General features: G+C 41.3%; 1 protein-coding gene and 1 long non-coding RNA gene across 2 annotated transcripts; one reads left to right on the top strand and one right to left on the bottom strand.

Moving 5' to 3' along the window:
- Positions 1–701: 701 nt before the first annotated feature.
- On the bottom strand, positions 702–4,151 carry LOC311080329. The gene is made up of 4 exons (XR_014605556.1): positions 3,943–4,151; positions 3,713–3,744; positions 2,757–2,919; positions 702–984 (listed from the first exon to the last, which is right to left on the bottom strand). It is a non-coding gene; the product is annotated as an uncharacterized lncRNA (long non-coding RNA).
- Positions 4,152–8,203: 4,052 nt separating this feature from the next.
- sdcbp (syndecan binding protein (syntenin)) lies at positions 8,204–21,620 on the top strand. The gene is made up of 9 exons (XM_084108549.1): positions 8,204–8,466; positions 10,037–10,127; positions 10,222–10,306; positions 10,800–10,906; positions 11,673–11,873; positions 12,464–12,639; positions 20,377–20,548; positions 20,631–20,722; positions 20,811–21,620. The coding sequence occupies exons 2-9, from the start codon at positions 10,077–10,079 to the stop codon at positions 20,863–20,865; spliced, it is 939 nt and encodes a 312-aa protein (XP_083964675.1). The 5' UTR covers positions 8,204–8,466; positions 10,037–10,076; the 3' UTR covers positions 20,866–21,620.
- The last annotated feature ends 1,199 nt before the right edge of the window (positions 21,621–22,819 follow it).

Here is a 22,819-nt window from a genome sequence, read left to right as displayed (position 1 = left end):
TAACCGAGTTACAGTAACTGAAGATACTTAGTTTAAACAATCATTCCCCACCCATTTATTTAACTCAGCTTGTTAAGTAAGCATTACTCCATTACCAATTCAACTAAATTGTATATTCTAATGGGCCCAACTTAAATTTTAGTTCCTGAAACTCAAAATATCTTTCAATCAATAGAGCCATGTAAAATACACACATACTGCAACATTACACTGATCCAATTATATTTGTTATACATGTCTTTTTTTTAGCAACAAAAGAAACAAAGCCATGGCCTCATAGGCTTCTAGTGTGTAGTTTCCTCACATACTGTATTTTTACAGCACTAGTACAGTAAAAAGCATTTACAGTACTCCACTATAATTACCAAATACAGTATATACACCACATACTTTTACAATATTAAACTTATTTTACAGGGAATGCTGCTTTTATAATTACATAATTAAAATATTATATGTTAAGGTTTCATAAGAGTAGCCACACTAGGAAAAAGAAAACAACATTTTCTGGGTTTTAAAACATTTATTTTGGTTAAAAGCAAAGATCAGAAAATCGCCTTCTGTGAACATGTTGGCTGAATTTTTTAAACATAAAATGCAATTTTAACACTTTAACAACAAACAGGTAACACTGAGTGCTTAATTAAATGGATAGTTCACCCAAAAATCTTAAATTAGCACATGATTTACTCACCCTCAAGTCATCCTAGGTGTATATGACATTCTTCTTTCAGACGAATACAATCAGAGTTATATTAAAAATGTCCTGGCTCTTTCAAGCTTTGGAAGTGATGTGCTGTTTCTGTTTTGAAGTCCATAAAAGTGCAAACGAAATCCCATTCAAAGTCTGCAAGTTTTCGCAGAAGTGAGGACACCTGTAGGCTTACAGTGTTCATTTTTTGCACAACTTGGCCAGTTTTCTTTGAAGTTACTTGTCCTTTCTTTGTTTTTGATCCACGTTCAGGATTGATGCCAGGAAATCATCTAAAAGGGAAAAAAACAACAACAATGAAATATTATGGACTGAGATTATATATTTTGACAGAGAGAAACAGCACAAGAAATGTGTAAATAAAAACCAGATATCGGTTTTAACGACTAATTTGTTTGTATAAAACTAAACAACATGAAAAAAAATGCAATGCTGGATGTTGTGATCAATAACTGATATTTCTTCTGCCCTGGTTAAAATACATCAACTCAATGTGTCTGTTTACAAGCGCACTGTCAACTAACTAATTTAACTCAATTGCAAGCCTCGCAATGTGAATTGCATACATGACTACATGGATAATGTTAAACATGACGTTTACCAGACTAAACTGCATGTTTGCACCCAAATATGAAAATTCTGTCATTATTACCCACCCTCAAGACTTTCGTTCATCTTCGGAACACAAATTAAGATATTTTGGATAAATCTGGGAGGTTTCTGTCCCTCCATTGCCATCAATGTCATTGCGACTGTCAAAGCCCAGAAAGGTGGTAAAAACATCGGTAAATAGTACATATAACGGCAGTGGTTCAACCTTAATATTATGAAGTAACGAGAATACTTTTTGTGTGCTAAATAACCCCAAAATAACGACATTGTTTAATAATCTCTTCTTTTCCATGTCATTCTCCAAAACTGTTGACACAGTGTAAACAGTGCAGCGCTTCTGGGTTCTACATCAGAATGAAGGCTCACTATTGGCTAGCTCCTGGGTCATCACACACGACCAGAGTTGGCCAATAATAAGCCTACGTTCTGACGTAGAACCCAGAAGCGCTGCACTGGCTTTTTTTCAAGGCTTGCAGCTTGAAATCTATAACAGGGTTTGCGTTCTCGAGCCACCAGGCCGGAACGCATTAAAGGATAACTCTTGCCAAAATGCAACCTCTTTTTGTTAATCTACCCGAGGCAAACTTTCATTTAAAAGCATAATTAGGATGGAAACGCCACTTAAGTTTGACCATATTTTCGTTTAAATTGAACTCCAGCATTGAGAACATTGTTTGTGTACACAGAGTTGTAATAACTTTATTCTAGAGCTGCTGTAAAGCCTAAACAATCTATGTTACTGTACTTTCCTATTATCACTGTAAAGCTGCTTTGAAACAAACTATATTGTTAAAAGCGCTATATAAATAAAGGTGAGCTGACACTGTTTACACTACGTCAACACGTAGGAGATTGACGTGGAAGAGTAGAGATTGTTGAATAATGTCGTTATTTTGTTTTTGTGCACAAAAGGTATTCTCATCGCTTCATAATATTAAGGTTGCACCACTGTAGTTACATAGATTATTTAAACGATGTTTTGACTACCTTTCTGGGCCTTGAAAGTTGCGAAGACGTTGCTGTCTATGGCTGGTTCAGAAACCTCTCAGATTTCATCAAAAATATCTTAATTTGTGTTCCGAAGATTAACGAAGGTCTTACAGGTTTGGAACGACATAAGGGTGAGTAATTAATGACAGAATTTTCACTAATCCTTCAACTAAACAACTTGCACTGACATATCTTAAAATATGTGACTGCCACTGTTTTGTCTCAAGATAAGTAATGCTTTTTTTTTATTATTAGACATTTTTATAAAAGCTGCTTAAATACCCTAATTTTATTAAGGCCTAGACCTGGCTTAAGCTAAGCCCAGTATGGAAACCATGGCCATATTGTTTATACCAGTAGTCAGCTTAATAAATACTGTCAAGAAGACAAGTCACAATTCAGTCTAATATTTATATGAATGGCAAATATGCTAATGACTAACCTCTGAACAAACTCAAGGTGCTGCCTCTTCCTGTACTGCAAGCTGAACTCATAGGAGGAGGCAAACAGCGCTGCCAGGCCAGTGATGAAGATGCTGTTATCCTTTCCACACACACCTTGACCTTCCAAACGTAATGTCCAGCACTGGTCGCTTAGAGATTGACCTGTAATTGAAAAAATAAAAAAAATAATTAATAATTAAAATAACTATTGTGGGTTTCACTGTGGTTCGATGTAGTTGTCTATTCATAGTTCTATGAATTACATTTTTCACCTAAACATTAAAATTGATTAGGGTTAGAACGTTAAAACGCACTGGCATATTATTTTGCTTGTTTTAAGCATAAACTCACTTAATTTTGACTTATTCTTTCAGAAAACAAGACAATTTTTACTTGTTCTTCATGTAAGAATTTTAGATATCTGGACTGGAAACAATTAAAAAACACTAGAAAAACATATTTTGCAGTGGGGTGAGTAAATGATGGCTTTTCATTTTAGGTTAAAACTACCCAATGTTTACATATCAAGAAATATAAAGTGTGGACTCTCTGGCAAATGTAGATTGCTGGACATCAGCGTTGCAAATTCCTGAAACAATTTTTACAAAGGACAGCACAGCCATGATCAACAGAACCAAAACATAAAACATATTCCAGATTAATGAGATTTGTTGAATAATATCTACTTATCTGCTTTAAGGATAACACCGTCTAACTTCTCTTTGAATTGTGGGAGTAACGTTAGTTGTAGGACCATGGCATGGTAATCAGGAATAAAATATATTTGAAAATAGCATTAGGAACATGGATTTTCTTGTGCTAGCAAAACTCTGACAACGATTCAAAAGCACAGGATCACAGACCTGACAGCATTTTTTTTTTTTTTTACCACATATAATGTAGTTAGATACTATAACTGTAGCAGTAACGTTACACTATACTTAAAAGCACTTACATTAGCACTGGACCGTCATCAGATTACAAACCCTGAAACGAAAAATATATATCAAAAGCACATCGTGCAAATTACATGGTAAATGTTGCCTATTATGTGAATTGTCGAAGTTAACGTTACTTGGTAAACATACAGACACACAAACAGAGTGAATGCTTGCGAGGCCGCGGTTAAAATCAAACCAAATGGAAACAATGTAGAAATGCAAACGCAAAAAAATATTGGCTTACCGTATCACTCAGTTCAACAATTTTCCATCTTCTCAAACTCTAAATCCCACTTGTCGTCACAGGCGCAGGTTAGATTATTCAGATGACAAATTCTTCCATCCGTCTTCATGTAACGTTAATGTCGTCCATTTTCTGCTGCGAGCTGCGTCGCAGGCAACTGTTTGAAACACGAACCGAAGCTCACAAAAGCTTAAAAATTGCTCACAGATTCGCAGACGCTGTTTATCTTGATGACAGGAATGGTTATTCTGTTCATTTGAATCCCGCTGACAAATCAAGTTTGCCTGTACTGTCTGCTCGCGTCGCGTCACATTTGAACTGAATTGAGCGCGAAAGAAATCAATCCCACAACGCAATACAGTATGATACTCGATACTGTATATTACGAATTTATCGGGTTGAAAACAGAAATGTGCTGTATATTTACAGCTGTTCCGTAAAAGATACATCATTCTGTATTACGAATTTAACACAACAATAACGCCCAGAAATCACGAACTTGCCCATGACTCCATCTGGAAGTAATTCGCGATTTCGTATTTTGTTTTTGACCCTCTGAACTTACCGTTGGACAGGCAAAACTTGGTGATTTTAAGTTGTTTGAGCTCAAACACATAATTACAATAAGATAGGCCATTAAAAAGTACAGTTTACTCAGAATTCATAATTAATGTAAAAAATGACACATGTTTAAGTAATACAAACTCAGTTTGTTTGAGTAGTAACTACTGATTTGACTTAAACACTCAATTACAATAAGAAAGGACAAGAAAAAGTTCAGTTTAATCAGAATTAACAAGTAATGTCAATAAATTAGACACATTTAAGTAATATAAACTCAATCTCTTTGAGTTGAATCAAAATCTGGGTTTACAGTGTGGCTGACACCGCCGTCGGTGTATGAATGCGTGAGTGAATGGGTGAATCTGAGGCTAAATGTAAAGCGCTTTGGTGGCCATAGGTCTGTGAAAGCGCTATATAAATGCAGTCCATTTACCATTTACATACTAAATGGTGTTTTGTGAAATTCAAAAAATGGCAAGAGTTTTCTGTGATTGGTATGTTTAGGGGTAGGGTTAGTGTAGGGGGATAGATTATACAGTTTGTACATTGGAAAAACCATTACGCCTATGGAGAGTGACCGTACACCACATATCCAAGTGAGTGTGTGTGTGTGGGTGTGTGTTGTGGGTGTGTGTCTGCGTGCATGTGAGAGAGAGATTGTGTGTAAGTGTGAAAAAGTGCAAGAGTGAGTTTTGTGTTTCTACTCCTGCCATTCCCACACGAGGTTGCAATTCTTAAATTTGATCTAACAAAGGTAAAGAGAAAATACTAACCATATATGCTGTTTATATTGCTTGTAATTGGGATGAAGTAAACATGTGTTGAGTATTTTAACATAACATTTTTGATTGTGTTGAATTAAAAACCCAAAAATGCAGCGGGTCTATGGGATTAATATCCTGCCATGATTCAAAACTGAAAATAAAGTTCTGAAAGGTTGAAACTAAGTGTTCGAAAACTCAAAATCTTATAAAAAAAGTTTTGCAAGATCGAAAAATAAGTTTTGCAAGCTTGCAAAATGTAAAAAAAATAAAAAATATCTCTGCAAACATTATGTTGTTTTTGAGATTTCCTTCTTCAGAACTGCAAAAAAAATGTACGATGTTGCGCAAACAATTTTTCAGAGTTTCAAATTTGTCAGTGTTCTCCCACTGTATTAGTTTGTTTTCCAGGTTTGAAACCTTGTAAATGGTGATCTGAAAACTGGTGTGCGAATGTGTGAAAAAAAGTTTTGAAACTCTGAAAACAGAGTTTTGCAGGCTTGCAAAGTGGTAAAAAAAATAAAAATCTCTGCAAACATAATATTGTGTTTGAGTTTTCCTTCTTCAGAAGTGCAACACTCTTTTTTACGGTGTTGTGCAATCATTTTTTCAGAGTTTCGAATTTGTCACTTTTCTCCCAGTGTATAGTTTGTTTTCCAGATTTGAAACCTTGTAAATGGTGATCTGAAAACTGGTGTGCGAATAGGTGAAAAAAAGTTTTGAAACTCTGAAAACTGAGGTTCGAAAGGGCGCAACTTATTACATTACATTACATTTGCACTCCTATTGCAGACTATTTTTTCAGAGCTGAGTTTACAACACCCACTTTGCGGAGATACGCCCACACAGTTGCGAGCTTGCGACTCACGTGATTTGTGGCAGCGTTGTCACGCAGCTCTGCTCTGAAACTCTGAAACTCAGACTGAGCGAAAATGAAGCTTCGCAACTTCGCAACTTAAAAAAAAGCCTGGAGGGAGGGCCTTCTGCTATTGGCCAATGCTTTGCTGTCTGCTGACGTACAGTCCAATCACAAGTCGTATTTACTGGAAAGGTGGGATTGACCGCCTGCTCCGCCAATGACGAAATTCTCACTCTCGAAATTCTCATGCTCACTCGCCTCACACACAGTCTATGCTCACACAGCGAGCGACTCACTTTCCTCAGCTGGCGACTCACTCTCCTCACACAGCGAGCGACTCACTTTCCTCAGCTGGCGACTCACTCTCCTCACACAGCGAGCGACTCACTTTCCTCAGCTGGCGACTCACTTTCCTCAGCTGGCGACTCACTCTCCTCACACAGCGAGCGACTCACTTTCCTCAGCTGGCAAATCATTCTCCTCACACAGCGAGCGACTCAGTCATGTACATTGGCCTAATATTATAATAAAATCTCAAGTACTGTATTGGTGCAATAACTAACTTAAGTAAACTGTTCAATTGTTGTGTTGTAAAAGTCATTTATTCTGAACCAATAATCTTAAATTGATTCTCATTGCATTTTTTTAAACATTTATAAAGGCAATTTCCCCCTGTCATCTTTCATGTCAAATTCTATACATTTTAAGTCACTATATTAGCCTACTTTTACCAATCAAATTGACTAGTATCAACAAAAAAAAATTGTTCCCACTGCAGAGAAAACAGAATCTGCATCAGAGGTGGCATTTATAAAAAGTTTAATATGCAAAACAAGCATAAAAAAAAAAAAAAAAAAAAAAAAAACTCAAATATTCAACATGAATGCATGGGGCAAAAATATAAAAATATTTAGTGTATATTATGTGTATTTTATGTTTGTTTAAGGACTGCTGCTGGCCAATAAAAAAGCCAATAAAACTTATGAATACAATTGTAGTTAAAAAACAAATAATAATCATAAAACATAATGGGGCATTCATGTTGAATATTCTTTTGAATGGTGTTATCAAATAATAATCTGTTATAATCTGATTGTAATTTATAGGCCTACAGTTAACTAATGTGATCTTTACAAAAACATAATGGTGTATGTAACTTTGAAATGTGTTTTACCTATTTTGATACCAATGTGAATCAGCAAAAATGGAAACGTCACTTTTTCAGAATATTCTATTTTAAAGATAATTTATAAAATAAACTTTTTAAAAAGCCGTGCATCCTGTTAGCGTATCCTGTGCGCTTTCGTCATTGGCGGAGCAGGCGGTCAATCCCACCTTTCCAGTAAATACGACTTGTGATTGGACTGTACGTCAGCAGACAGCAAAGCATTGGCCAATAGCAGAAGGCCCTCCCTCCAGGCTTTTTTTAAGTTGCGAAGTTGCGAAGCTTCATTTTCGCTCAGTCTGAGTTTCAGAGTTTCAGAGCAGAGCTGCGTGACAACGCTGCCACAAATCACGTGAGTCGCAAGCTCGCAACTGTGAGGGCGTATCTCCGCAAAGTGGGTGTTGTAAACTCAGCTCTGAAAAAATAGTATGCAATAGGAGTGCAAATGTAATGTAATGTAATAAGTTGCGCCCTTTCGAACCTCAGTTTTCAGAGTTTCAAAACTTTTTTTCACCTATTCGCACACCAGTTTTCAGATCACCATTTACAAGGTTTCAAACCTGGAAAACAAACTAATACAGTGGGAGAACACTGACAAATTTGAAACTCTGAAAAATTGTTTGCGCAACATCGTAAAAAAATGTTGCAGTTCTGAAGAAGGAAATCTCAAAAACAACATAATGTTTGCAGAGATATTTATTTTTTTTACATTTTGCAAGCTTGCAAAACTTATTTTTCGATCTTGCAAAACTTTTTTTTGTAAGATTTTGAGTTTTCGAACACTTAGTTTCAACCTTTCAGAACTTTATTTTCAGTTTTGAATCATGGCAGGATATTAATCCCATACGGGTCCACCAGACCCACGAACACTGGCTGAGTAACAAAAATATGAACACCACACAAGGGTTAAACCAGCAAAATAAATGAAATACAAAACAGACAGTAAATCCTCCTCACACTGTTGAAGCGCAGTCAGTGGATCTTCTGCGCAGCCGCACGAGGGCGCTCGCGTGATGATGACATGCGCTCGAGACGAGGACATATTTCCCTCATCCAACCAGGAGTCACACACACACACACGGACATCATCACATCCATAACCTCTGAGAACTAGATCAACTGTCAGACATTTACTGGACAAGCGCGCGAGCGTTTGATTCTTCTGCAGTGTCAAGGTGAGTGAACGCGCATCATCATCATCATCATCATCCTCGCGAAAGCGCAAACGTTAATGTGTCACATTCATAGCTATAATGTATCATTATTGACTATCACTATAAAAGCGCTAAATTATGCTGTCTTATCTAACTGAAACTCAACCTGCACATTCAAGAAACAAACAAAACGACCTGTTTGTCATTTAATATCTTTATACCGGGAGAATTACTGTTGTGTTTGACATCGACAAGATTGTGACGTAAGCTCGTAATGCGGAAACGTTCAAATAAATAAATAAATATTTATACAATAAAATATATGACACACACATATGTGTGTGTGTGTGTGTGTGTGTGTGTGTGTCAAACACAACAGATGATTATTTTATATCTGTTTTGTATTTAATTTATTTTGCTAGTTTATATATATATATATATATATATATATATATATTAGGGCTGTCAAAGTTAGCGCGTTAATCACGCGTTAACGCAAAATCATATTAACGGCACTAATTTTTTTAACGGGCGATTAACGCAGCGCATATTTTCTGTTTGACCCGTGGCCCAACCCTAGTTGGAGAAATGGAGATACACCGTGTTGGCAACTTAGCGACATTGCAGACCCCTTTAGCGATTTTTTTTCCTTCAACAAAGCGCCCAAACCTTATTTAGTTTCTGAGAATCTACCGGCTCTCTCAGCACGCGCGCGCGCGCCTCTCTCTCTCTCTCTCTCTCTCTCTCTCTCTCTCTCTCTCTCTCTGCGTCTCGCGCGGAGGAGCAGCGCTTTAATTCAGTTAAACAGATATTATGTTGCTTCTCTAATTTTACAAATATACACGGATATTGTCTTTAGCTTATGTGTATTTGATTTCACCAGACGACGGCTCGATTATCAGAATTTTTGTGCAGTTTAACGTCTTGGAAGGGAGAGCTGGTTATGTTTATTGGGTCGCGTTTCAGTCACCATTTCAAATTCATTGCGTTGTTTGACAATAGAAACAGTAAAATATACCAATGAAAACAGTTTTATTGAGAATTTAGCTTCATCAAAATGGGCACAGAGAGAGACAAACTATAATGTAATAATAAATAATAAATGTACATTTAGCATTTTCAGAAGAGCTGCCCTGTCATGCAAAAATCTAAACATTTTTTTGTTAGTAAATTGCTCAGTGCAAAGAAAGAGAAGTAATGGGAACATGGTATTTCTTTGTTCTTTCTACATGTGTCTAATAGACATGAACAAGTTCTTTGAAAAAACATCTATGACCTTTAAAACATGTCTTGTCTTCATGCTCTATATTGACTATGGTTTCAATAATAAACATACATTTGCATAAAGCATCTATATTTATCCATGCCCACATTGATTAGAGTATTACAAACTTGAAAAGTATTAATTTAAGGTATATTTAGAACAAATAAAAAAATGTGTGATTAAATGCGATTAATCACGAGTTAACTCACGACAATCATGTGATTAATTGATTAAAAATTTTAATCGATTGACAGCCCTAATATATATATATATATATATACACATACATACATACATAATGTTTCTATTACATGTTTTGTCTCTCAGCATTTCTTTAGGAAATTGATCTGGAAACGGGATAATAACCATGTCACTGTATCCGTCTCTAGAAGACATGAAGGTGGATAAATTCATGCAGGTTGGTCACACATGTATATGTTTATTTATAAAAACCTTATATAATAGTAGGGCTATAATATAATTTCTAGAATATGTTTTTCCCGTTGGCACAGAACAGCCCTTATGCGAGTCCATCAAAAGCTTTGGCTCTTCCCGAACCTTCCCAAACCCAGAATGAGCCGAAAGCTGAAGAGATCGGTGAGAATACGTTATATATGAAGTATACTGTATATATGAAGAATACTGTATATATGAAGAATACTGTATATATGAAGAGTAGTGTGAAGAATACTGTATATATGAAGTATACTGTATATATGAAGAGTAGTGTGAAGAATACTGTATATATGAAGTATACTGTATATATGAAGAATACTGTATATGAAGAGTAGTGCATGTATGATTACATAATCTGTGGTGGTGAAGAGGCTTAAAGCTGAGCTTCAGTGGTTTACTGTGTTTTCAGTCTTCAACCATTAGGAAATATCAGGGAATTTTTTAACTCATATTTTCAGGCCTGGAAAAGTAAATAAAATCATGAAAACTGAATGAAAAATGTTTAGACTCTGCTCTGAAATATCGCATTGGCAAAATGAAACTAGCCTGGAATTTTTGATCTGTTTCCTTTTTGCAGTTATTAGATTTATTGAATTATCAGACCTTTCTCACGTGTTTCTGTGTCTGTGTTCAGGAGCTTCTGGAAGTTTATATCCGGATCTGAATGAGTTTATGGGTCTAAATCTCAATGCAGACGCTTTACAAACTCTTTCCTCTTCAGTCACTGACCAGACCAGTGCGGTGAGTGTGTGTGTGAGTGAGTGAGAGTGTGTGTGTGTGTGAGTGAGTGAGAGCGTGAGCGTGAGTGTGTGTGTGTGTGTGTGTGTGTGTGTGTGTGTGTGTGTGTGTGAGTGAGTGAGAGTGTGTGTGTGTGAGTGAGTGAGAGCGTGAGTGTGTGTGTGTGTGTGAGTGAGTGAGAGTGTGAGCGTGAGCGTGAGTGTGTGTGTGTGTGTTCTTTCGGCCTGAGCTTCGGGTCAGTACATCTACCTTGGGTTGTTTTGTCGAGTGTATAGTGTAAATGCAGATATCAGATATGGGTCACTTTTAAAAGATGAAAGCTGGTCATCAAAAAAATCAGATATAATCAACAAATCAAGACCTGCAGTGAAAATAAGGCCTTAATGTAGTCAGCTTGTTTATAGTCACTTTAAATATGATGTTTGACTCGAATAAAACCAGTTCAGTCAATTCAGACACACTGCTGTGAACATGTAAGATCTGCATGAATGCTGTATCAGATCGAGGCAGGTGGAGCTGGGGAGGGGGAGGGGCTCAGAGGAGCTCAAACACTCAAACAGACTATTTAAATGATGAGCAAGCGATCTCATTGGCTGCAGGATCAGCAGAACCAATCAGCTTGTGTCATGCGGTGATGATGTGATTGCATGTATAGGACGCCCTCTAGTGTTTCATGACTGAACTGGCGATGTTACCACACAAAGTATATTTTAGGTCATTGGACAAAATAATTTTGCTGTATAGTAATAATATACAATGCCTTTTTTAGGCTCTCAGTGTCTGCACATCTGGATCGAGCTGGACGGCAGCTCCTGTTACAGGAAGTGACACGCGGATCTGGAGGGCGGCTCCTGTAACAGGAAGTGACCTGGGCGTGAAGAGGGCGGAGATTCGGCAGGGCGTTCGGGAGATCGTTCTGTGCAAAGACATGGATGGGAAGATCGGCCTCCGCCTCAAAGCCATAGATAATGTATTTCTTTGACTCTTACATTTGAATTAACATAATTCATCAATCTTGATTGTCTTATTATATTTAATCATTTAGCATTATTCATCATTAATCATTGAACACCATCAACCGAACGCAAGAGAACACGACAGCGTTTATTGTGTTTCGTCTGACGCTCGAGACACACTCATTTATGATGGAGGGAAAAGAGAAAGATTGCAGAAACTTCACATTAGTTCATTAGTTAACATTAGTTAATGTACTAACTAACATAAACAATGAGCAATACATTTGTTACAGTATTTATTAATCTTTGTTAATGTTAGTTAATACAAATCCAGCTGTTCATTTTTTGTTCATTTTAGTTCACAGTAACAAATGTTAACAAATACAAACTTTGATTTTAATAACGTATTAGTAAATGTTGAAATTAACATTAACTAAGATTAATAAAAGCTTAAGAAGTGCATTTCATTCTTAGTTCATGTTAACTAAGGTATTTAACTAATGTTAACTAATGAACCTCATTGTAAAGTGTTACCATCATAACATTACGCTCTTAAAGTGTAGGGGAATCTCTGATTGACGCTTCCCGATGTGTGTGTGTTCAGGGTGTGTTTGTGCAGTTGGTGCAGGCGAACACTGCGGCAGCGTTGGCAGGGCTTCGCTTCGGTGATCAGATTCTGGAGATCAATGGCAAATCCTGCGCTGGCTGGAGCAGCGATAATGCACATAAAGTGCTGAAGAACGCCAACCCAGAGAGGATCAGTCTGGCTGTGCGAGACAGGTACACACACACACACACACACTCACACACGCACATGAACACACACACACACGCCATACGTAGAGCATATCTGCAGGTTTCAAATACTCAGTGCTGTTTTATTAATGAGGATCAGGTTGTTATGACTGAATAATTCATGAGGAGAACAGAAACAGGAGGGTGTGTTGTGTAGTTTTAGCCTTACAGATATCCAGCTGTGCGAAACATCGTTATAAACCTCAAACTGTCACACAGCATGTCATAAAAATATAACCGCAAGCAGCAATCTTCAGGGTCCAAGCAGTTTGGAAAAGGGGAGGAAAACAATCTAAATTGGTTTGTAAGAACAGATCAGTTGAGGCAAATGTACTTCAGAGCTTTCTAATTTTCTTTTGCTGAAAGTGCCTACACTGCGATGGTGTCGGGGAAAGTTACTTTTAAAAGTAATGCGTTACTATATTGTGTTACTCCCTAAAAAAAGTAACTATTTGCGCTACTTAGTTACTTTTTATAGAAAGTAATGCGTTACTGTCACGGTTCTTTTATGTTTGGACTTTTCGTTTGTTTATCATCAGTCACATGTGTTCCTTTGTTTGAATTTCCTACCATTCTTTAGTTACCATGGTTACAGTCATTATTGGGTCATCATCATCATCATCATCATCTGTCTTCTACCTACACAGGCTTAGCCTTTGTGACAGAACAACCAAGCTAAAAGGAAAAGTTAGCATGGACTCGACAGCTTTATGCCTCATGCTCCCAGAAAGCTGGTTTCTGGGGTGGTTGGGCTGGAAGCTAGGGATGGGCAAATTAAGCCTCGTGTAGCACTGAGACTTTCCTCTGATTGTTCCGGGAATAGATTCAAAGCTTTGAGAGTGTCGAAAACAGCGCCATCTGGTGTTTAGCAAAAAATGAAGCAGCCAAAACCCTATGAAAGAAGCTTCAACCAGCACACATTCCCTAGATAGTTTCATGTTATCTGCACAAACAAAAGCCTAACAGTGCGTGTGTGTGTTGAATTTTTCTCTGTGATTAATTCATTTAACCATTAAGCCGTGGCATTTACTGCCAGTGTTAATATCAGTATGATGTAATAGAAGAATAATGGCACATGGCAAATATTTTATTTTCCTGAAATTATTTTTATTCTTCATATTAACTGTATGACAGGGTATTAAAAATGTAAATGAATAAGTTTTGAATGAAAACTTGCTCGTTAAGTAAGATCTGAGGGTTCGAACATTCCCAACGCAAAATGAATCGCACACGTGATTGGACAGAAAGTGAGGCTTCGTTTGTCATTGGTCACGTGATTTCTACGTTAACAACACAAGCCTCGAATCACGGCTTCATCTGGCACGCCCATTTATGCTCGACACGAGCTCCAGACGCCTCGGTTTAAATGTCACATCACTACCTCTGTCTTCTACCTACACCACGCTTAGGCTTTGTGACAGAACAACCGACCTAACAGGAAAAGTTAGCATGGACTCAACAGCTATACGCCTCCTCATGCTCCCAGAACACCGCAAGTTTCTGGGGTGGTTGGGCTGGATGCCTTTCACTCACCACCACACCAGAAACCAGCCAGCGATCACCCTCCACGTCGACCACGGATCAAAAATCAGTGCATCACAGACTGGGAGCTTCCGTCTGCCAGAACCTGATCAGAGGACAGCGCCAACATTTCGTTCCGGAGCCGAAGCCCCAAGGCAAGTCTGACCAGGTGTGCGAGCCAGCTATGAGTATTAGTTCTACCAGAAAGACTCGGGAGATAAAATGATGTAACGAAGCATACATTTATTGACAGCTCAGCAAGCATTATTATAAAGTTCTTTGGCGTAGGCCCCGTCCATAGTTCATAATCCGAGGGTAGCGGATCTGCATCTCCTGCCTGAAGATGAAGGCAGGGGCGCAGCCGACCCCCCTGGGAGGTAAGGACAGGACCATCCTGGTGGTGGTGGGGAGGGTGGAGGGTGGTGTCGCGTCGGCATCTGCGAACTCAAACATGCGTAAGTACCGATCTTTTATACGAAAAGTATAAAGACGTGATTGGATAGTAATGAAGGTAATAAGTGACGGAGTAATTGAGTATTCCTGACAGAACTTAAGCTAAAGCTTTCATTGGAGCTGGACACTGAGGAGAACTTAATCGACTGGGAATCGGAGGTAGTTCTTCCCTAATTCTTTGAAGGTCCAAATGTCATTTTCAGTGCAGCTTCAAAGGCTCTACACGATCCCAGCCGAGGAATAAGGCTCTTATCTAACCAAACCATCGGTCATTTTCTAAAAAAAACAAAAACATTTATATACTTTTTAACCTAAAATGCTCGTCTTGCACTATCTGTGATGCGCCACACATTACGTAATCACGTTGTAAGGTCAAGTGTGACATAGGACACTGAGGAGAACTTAATCGACTGGGAATCTGAGGTAATTCATCCCAACCTGCCCACCCATGAACCTTCTCTGCATCTGGGTCCTTCCTGTCTTCATCATCGTCACTGATCTTACCCAGTTCAGATTCTTCGTCGTCACTAGTCCTGTCCTTCACAGAGTCTTCACCACCACCAGTCCCAGCCATGACAGAGTGTTCGTTGTTGCCACCTGCCTTGTCCTTCACCAAGCCTGATCCTTGGTGAAGGATCAGCTAATCTTCTCACCTAATCCTCTTCTGCACGCTCCACCAGAGCCAGCCATTCCCTCAGCTCCGCCTCCGCTGGCTCCCTTCAGCCCCTCAGCTCCACCATCAGTTCCACCCTGAAGAGTCAACCTGTGGTCTCCGCTTCGATCCTCTGGGCCCTTTGCTCTACCTCGGCCCGTTGACCAGTCTGCTCCGTCTTGGCTCCTCACCTCCTCAGCTCCACCTGGGACCATCGTCCTTATGGCTTCGCCGGATTCCATCGACCCGTCACTCCACCTCGGCCCGTTGACCAGTCGGCTTCGCCTTGGCTCCTCGCCCCCTCAGCTCCACCTGGGACCGTCGTCCTTACAGCTACACCGGGTTCCATGGACCCGTCACTCCACCTCGGCCCGTTGACCAGTCGGCTCCGCCTTGGCTCCTCGCCCCCTCAGCTCCACCTCGGACCGTCGTCCTTACGGCTACGCCGGGTTCCCTCAACCCGTCACTCTACCTTTGCGCCTTTTTACCAGCCGGCTCCGTCTTGGCGCCTCACCTCCTCAGCTCCACCTGGGACCATCGTCCTTATGGCTACGCCGGGTTCCCTCGACCCGTCACTCCACCTCGGCCCGTTGACCAGTCGGCTCCGCCTTGGCTCCTCACCTCCTCAGCTCCATCTGGGACCATCGTCCTTATGGCTACGCCGGGTTCCCTCGACCCGTCACTCCACCTCGGCCCGTTGACCAGTCGGCTCCGCCTTGGCTCCTCACCTCCTCAGCTCCATCTGGGACCATCGTCCTTACGGCTACGCCGGGTTCCCTCAACCCGTCACTCTACCTTTGCGCCTTTTTACCAGCCGGCTCCGTCTTGGCGCCTCACCTCCTCAGCTCCACCTGGGACCATCGTCCTTATGGCTACGCCGGGTTCCCTCGACCCGTCACTCCACCTCGGCCCGTTGACCAGTCGGCTCCGCCTTGGCTCCTCACCTCCTCAGCTCCATCTGGGACCATCGTTCTTATGGCTACGCCGGGTTCCCTCGACCCGTCACTCCACCTCGGCCCGTTGACCAGTCGGCTCCGCCTTGGCTCCTCACCTCCTCAGCTCAACCTGGGACCATCGTCCTTATGGCTTCGCCGGATTCCATCGACCCGTCACTCCACCTCGGCCCGTTGACCAGTCGGCTCCGCCTTGGCTCCTCGCCCCCTCAGCTCCACCTGGGACCATCGTCCTTATGGCTACACCAAGCTCCCTCGACCCGTCACTCCACCTCGGCCCGTTGACCAGTCGGCTCCGCCTTGGCTCCTCGCCCCCTCAGCTCCACCTGGGACCGTCGTCCTTACAGCTACGCCGGGTTCCCTCGACCCGTCACTCCACCTCGGCCCGTTGACCAGTCGGCTCCGCCTTGGCTCCTCACCTCCTCAGCTCCATCTGGGACCATCGTCCTTATGGCTACGCCGGGTTCCCTCGACCCGTCACTCCACCTCGGCCCGTTGACCAGTCGGCTCCGCCTTGGCTCCTCACCTCCTCAGCTCCATCTGGGACCATCGTCCTTACGGCTATGCCGGGTTCCCTCAACCCGTCACTCTACCTTTGCGCCTTTTTACCAGCCGGCTCCGTCTTGGCGCCTCACCTCCTCAGCTCCACCTGGGACCATCGTCCTTATGGCTACGCCGGGTTCCCTCGACCCGTCACTCCACCTCGGCCCGTTGACCAGTCGGCTCCGCCTTGGCTCCTCACCTCCTCAGCTCCATCTGGGACCATCGTTCTTATGGCTACGCCGGGTTCCCTCGACCCGTCACTCCACCTCGGCCCGTTGACCAGTCGGCTCCGCCTTGGCTCCTCACCTCCTCAGCTCAACCTGGGACCATCGTCCTTATGGCTTCGCCGGATTCCATCGACCCGTCACTCCACCTTGGCCCGTTGACCAGTCGGCTCCGCCTTGGCTCCTCGCCCCCTCAGCTCCACCTGGGACCATCGTCCTTATGGCTACACCAAGCTCCCTCGACCCGTCACTCCACCTCGGCCCGTTGACCAGTCGGCTCCGCCTTGGCTCCTCGCCCCCTCAGCTCCACCTGGGACCGTCGTCCTTACAGCTACGCCGGGTTCCCTCGACCCGTCACTCCACCTCGGCCCGTTGACCAGTCGGCTCCGCCTTGGCTCCTCACCTCCTCAGCTCCACCTGGGACCATCGTCCTTATGGCTTCGCCGGATTCCATCGACCCGTCACTCCACCTCGGCCCGTTGACCAGTCGGCTCCGCCTTGGCTCCTCGCCCCCTCAGCTCCACCTGGGACCATCGTCCTTATGGCTACACCAAGCTCCCTCGACCCGTCACTCCACCTCGGCCCGTTGACCAGTCGGCTCCGCCTTGGCTCCTCGCCCCCTCAGCTCCACCTGGGACCGTCGTCCTTACAGCTACGTCGGGTTCCGTAGACCCGTCACTCCACCTCGGCCCGTTGACCAGTCGGCTCCGCCTTGGCTCCTCGCCCCCTCAGCTCCACCTGGGACCATCGTCCTTATGGCTACACCAAACTCCCTCGTCCCGTTGGCTCCACCTCTGCCCGTCGTCGCTCTGCCATCACCACAAACTTCCAGGTCTTATGGTGCACCTCATCCCTCCACCCCTACGGCTCTGTCTGGCTCCTCCTTCCTTCCGGCTCTGCCTCTGTCTTTACTTGCACCGCTGTCACCGCAATCTTCCAGCACCCAGGCTCCACTTCGGTCTCACGGATCCTCTGTGTAACTTGGTCTCTCTGGCTCTGTGTCTCTGCCTGAGTCTCTACTTCCTTCGGCTCCATCTCCATCTTTCGTCGTCCCCATGGTGTCGTTCATCATGGCTCCTCCCTCCCTTGACTCCACCGTGGGCCTCAGTCCTGGCTATGCTCTGTGTCACCACCACCTGGCCACACCTCACATCATCTCCTCTATTGCTTCTTCCTCCGTCATCGCCTCCTTGGTCTGTTCTGCCTGCTCTTACCAGCCCTTCGCCAGCTCCTCGTCCTCCTCCAAAGCCCCCCACCTTTTCCTCCCTCATCTCTTCTACTACAGCTTGAGGTCATGCTTTTCGGAACGGGGCGTTACTGTCAAGATTCTGTTATGTTTGGACTTGTAGTTTGTTTATCAACAGTCACATGTGTTCCTTTGTTTGAATTTCCCATGGTTACAGTCATTATTAGTTTCCCTGAGTATTTAGTTCCTGTGTTTTCAGTTCTGTTTGTCGGTTGTCGTTAACGCATGGTCTAGTTTGGTTATAGTTATCTTTCTTTTAGTAAAGTCATTTGTGAATTCCTCATCTTCTTCTACCTACACCATGCTGAGCCTCGGTGACAGTTACATAACTTTTTCTCGCCTGGGCTTGCTTGTTTTTTTAATGACAAAACAGTTCTATTTTTGTCAAATGTTAAGGCCCTTTTACACCAGAAGTGAACTGAATAAGCCTCAGACTGAAGGAAAAGCAGATTCACTCCTGTACAGTAGAGGGCGCCGCTCAAAACCTTCCAGCTGCTGCTGTTCTGGATCGCAGAATGAGAATAAAGTTATGAAAGTAATGAAACAAATGTGATGTTTATCTAAAGTCATGTTTGCTTATTCCTGTGGTTGAACTGAATCATCAAAGGTCAGGTCAAATACAAAACCTGTCATAATTTAAAGAAAACAAGTTGACAAAAAGATTGAATCCAATATTTGGTAGTAAAATAGCATAACAATAAATCTATAAGCAATTTTTTTGTAGGGAACATCACAAGTGTGATTTTTGTGCCATTTTGTACAAAATAAAAGCATTTCAAAACAAATTTACTGGTTAAACATTAAAGCACACTAATGTGATGAACAGTGATTTTTTTTCTTCATATTTTATGTAAAATTGACAAAATTATCCACAAATAAACGTGTGAAAAATAAATACAAAAATGCTAAAATAAATACAAAACCTGTCCTAATTGAAAGAAAACAAGTTGACAAAAAGATTGAATCCAATATTTGGTGATGATGTAGCATAATGAGAGATTTATATGGTATTTTTTTGTAGGCTGGTCATTTTTGAGGCCGGTCACATTTACAATGTGGGAAAAAAAAACACACAAAAAAATTACAAAAAGTATAAAAAAAATATGGGAAGTTGTTAGACTCTGGGTGAGGAAAGTCAGTAAATTTTAGTCCAATGCAATAACATTAACTAGCAAAATGACCTTAACACACCATGGGCCCTATTTTAACGATCTGAAACGCAAGTATCAAACGCGAAACACAAGTAACTTAGTGGGCGGGTCTCGGGCGCTGTTGCTATTATACCGGCAGGATAAATGACTCTTGCGCTCGACGCAAATCTAAAATGTGTTGGTCTGAAGTCGCTTCATTACTCATAGGTGTGGTTTGGGCGTATCGTGAAATAAACCAATCAGAGCGACATCTCACATTCCCTTTAAGAGCAGGCGCGCTTGTTCCATGGCGGATTGCTATTATAACGGCGGATTTGCCAGGAGCGGTTCACAGCCGAGGAGACCGACGTTCTTGTCAGGGCCGTAAAACACAGAGAAGTGACATTGGGGATGGAGAAACACACCCAGATTAGCTTCGGTTAAACAGGCGTATGATAATCTGGGTAAATGTGTAAGCTAGATTTATGCCTATTTTTCACATCTTCATGGACACCACAATGATTTCCCTCGTGTGGAATATTTTTCCTTGTAATAATGTATGGATTTCTAAAAATGAGAACTGCTGCGTCTGTGTAGATGAGATAAGCAAAGTGTATGTGTGTTGTGCACACGCTACATTATGGCCAAGCATGCGCCCTTAAAATAGCATCTGAATAACGCGCCACTGACTTTAGACGAGGTTTCTCCTGGTCTGTGGCGGAATTGTTTTCTGGAACTGCAAAATAGCACCAGGGAACGTTTGCGCCGGAACATGCCTCCTCTTTTCCCTGAACCGCCCCCGGGAGCGCAAGTTCATTCCCTCATTTACCCACGTGCGTCTGTGAAGGGAACAGTCCGTTGTGCGCGGGTGCAAAATAGGAATGATACATGCGCCGCTGTACAAAGTCAATTGTGCTGGGTGCGAGATAGGGCCCCATAAGGGCTAAACTATAACGTTCATAATGCAATAATAAAGCGGTTTGTAAATCACTGTTTGCAGGCCACTGGAGCGAAGTGTTACTCTTCACAAGGACATGAACGGGCAGCTGGGCTTCATCTTTAAGAAGGGTCGTATCAGCTCAATAGTTCAGGACAGTTCTGCGGCTCGCAACGGCCTGTTGACGGATCACCAGATCTGCGAGATCAACGGGCAGAACGTCATCGGACTCAAGGTAAATCTCCTGCGTGTTTCACACTCCTTGGCTTTCCTTTCTTCTCCGGCGACGTGTAAGATTTGATTTTAACTTTTATTAGGACTCCCAAATCATGGACATCCTTAATTCCAGCGGAGGGGTTGTCACGGTAACCGTGATGCCGGTGGTAATCTTCGAACACATGATGAAACGGTATGGGAAATACAAACCCAATCTGGGGTTTAGTTATGTAAAGCCTTTAAAGCGTGTTCTTAATGTGTGTTTCTCTTTCTCACTGCAGGATGTCCAGCAATATTGTGAAGTCACTAATGGATCATTCTATTCCTGAGGTGTGAGGATCAAACCGGACCGCCGAACGACTCGCATTCGCTCAATCGTGTGGTTTTATAGTTATTGATAGGCAAAGAAATGAGATATTTGCTTAAGTTATACCTTTAAAAAGTGATAGTGCCCCAAAAATGACAAATTTTGGTAACACTTTATTTTACAGTGTCCTTGTTACATACACGTTTACCATAGTAATAACAGTAAATTATGCATAATTACATGCAACTTGCCCTCAACCAAACCCTAATCCTACCCTAACCCTAGAGTAAGTACATGTAGTTAATTATTATTACTCGGTACTTAAATATATAATTACACTGTAACACTGACATCTTAAAATAAAGTGAAACCCACATTTCTTGAATTATTTACTCACCTTTATATTGTTCTAAACCTTAAAGCACAGTCATATATTGTGAATATTCTACAGTGTGAATATTTTGAGTTCCATATGGAAAGTTTAGACATGAACGTGATTAAATGTTGACAAATGTTCATTTTTGGGTGAATTAACCCTTAAATTCTTCTCCTTCGTCTTTGAATATTTTGCGTTAAGCCTGAAGCTCATTTCAGTTTCTCTCAGCTCTTAAAGCATTCTGAATTATCATCGCCGATGCTGTAAATCAGTCATTATAATGCTGTTAAAATTACTGTTCGAAAGCCATTAAAAACTATGCAGTGCTGAAGACAGTTTTGTATGAAAACAGTAGATGACAACTTTATTTTGAAGAGATAGAACTGCAGTAAATCTTTGTGCCCTGTATGAGATGTGTTATTGTTCATATTTCTGTGTGGGTTTTGTTCTTGAAACCTCTAAATCCATGTTTATGGTTTCTCTTAAAGGAATATTTAAGAATATTGAATTCCTTATCACGTTTGTCCATTAGGTGGCGCTGTTACCACATTAATGTTGTGTGGTCAGTGTGAGGAGACAAAAACAGTTTGGTGTGAATGTGTGTGTAAGTGTGTTGAGTTACAGTCTCAGATTCAGTTTGACATCATGTCATCAGTTTTGTTGATGCACTATTGGGAAACTGTTTGCTCAATCAAAAACTTTTAACAGCTGTTTTCTGGCATAGTCTGCCGATATTTGTGAGAATCGGACCAACAGTCTAGGAGGAAATCAAAAAAGCAGGTTTATTTTCAAAAGAAATTAAAGATGGCGGACTGCAATTTCAACCAAATATTGACCAGTTTAAAACAGTTTTATTATAATAGGCTAAATTAATAAACGCCATTTGCATTTGTGTTCATTTAATTATCATTTTTTTATTATTACTTTTTGAGTAGGCCTATATTCAGGGCATTGTGCCGATGAACGATATACAATACGTTGATGCATTCATAAAATACAATATTTTACGACAAAATTAAAAATGGCCGATGCCCAAAATAGTTGGGTTTCGAGTTTTTTTTTGTTTTTTTGGGGCAAACCCTTTTTGCTTTTTTTTTTTTTGCTTTTTTTTTTTACATGTTCTTTACCGAATTCGTTCACACGTTATTCAAGAATGCTTTGGTTTATCAAAAAATATTTTAATAACTTTTAGCCAGCGTGGTCTAAAAATGATGTGAGCCATTTCTGGTGAAAATTGGAACCATCTTGGACGAGTTCAGAAAAAGTAGATTTTTCAGAAAATTAAAAATGCCAGAAAGATATTCATGACAGAAAATGGCGTAGACTTGGCATGAGCAAATCAATCAAAATGTTTGAATTTAGTTTCTAGGCCTTACGGTTCAAAAGTTATTAGCATAAACACGAGTGCAACATTTGTACAGTTGGTGGCGCTAGAGGGAGTTAGACACTTCAGATTTGCTGTGATTAATGTTCACACTGTCCTCTATCTGTGTGCCAAATTTCATCATTTTCCCACAAGCGGTTCTATGGGAAGAAGGTGGAAAATAATAAGAACATTATGGATTCAATAGGTGGTGCTTGACCCCTTATTAATAAGTATAATTATA

The sequence above is a fragment of the Abramis brama genome (genome assembly GCF_963993115.1).
Source record: "Abramis brama genome assembly, chromosome: 3".
NCBI lineage: Eukaryota > Metazoa > Chordata > Actinopteri > Cypriniformes > Leuciscidae > Abramis > Abramis brama.
This window is presented reverse-complemented; position numbering and strand designations above follow the sequence as displayed.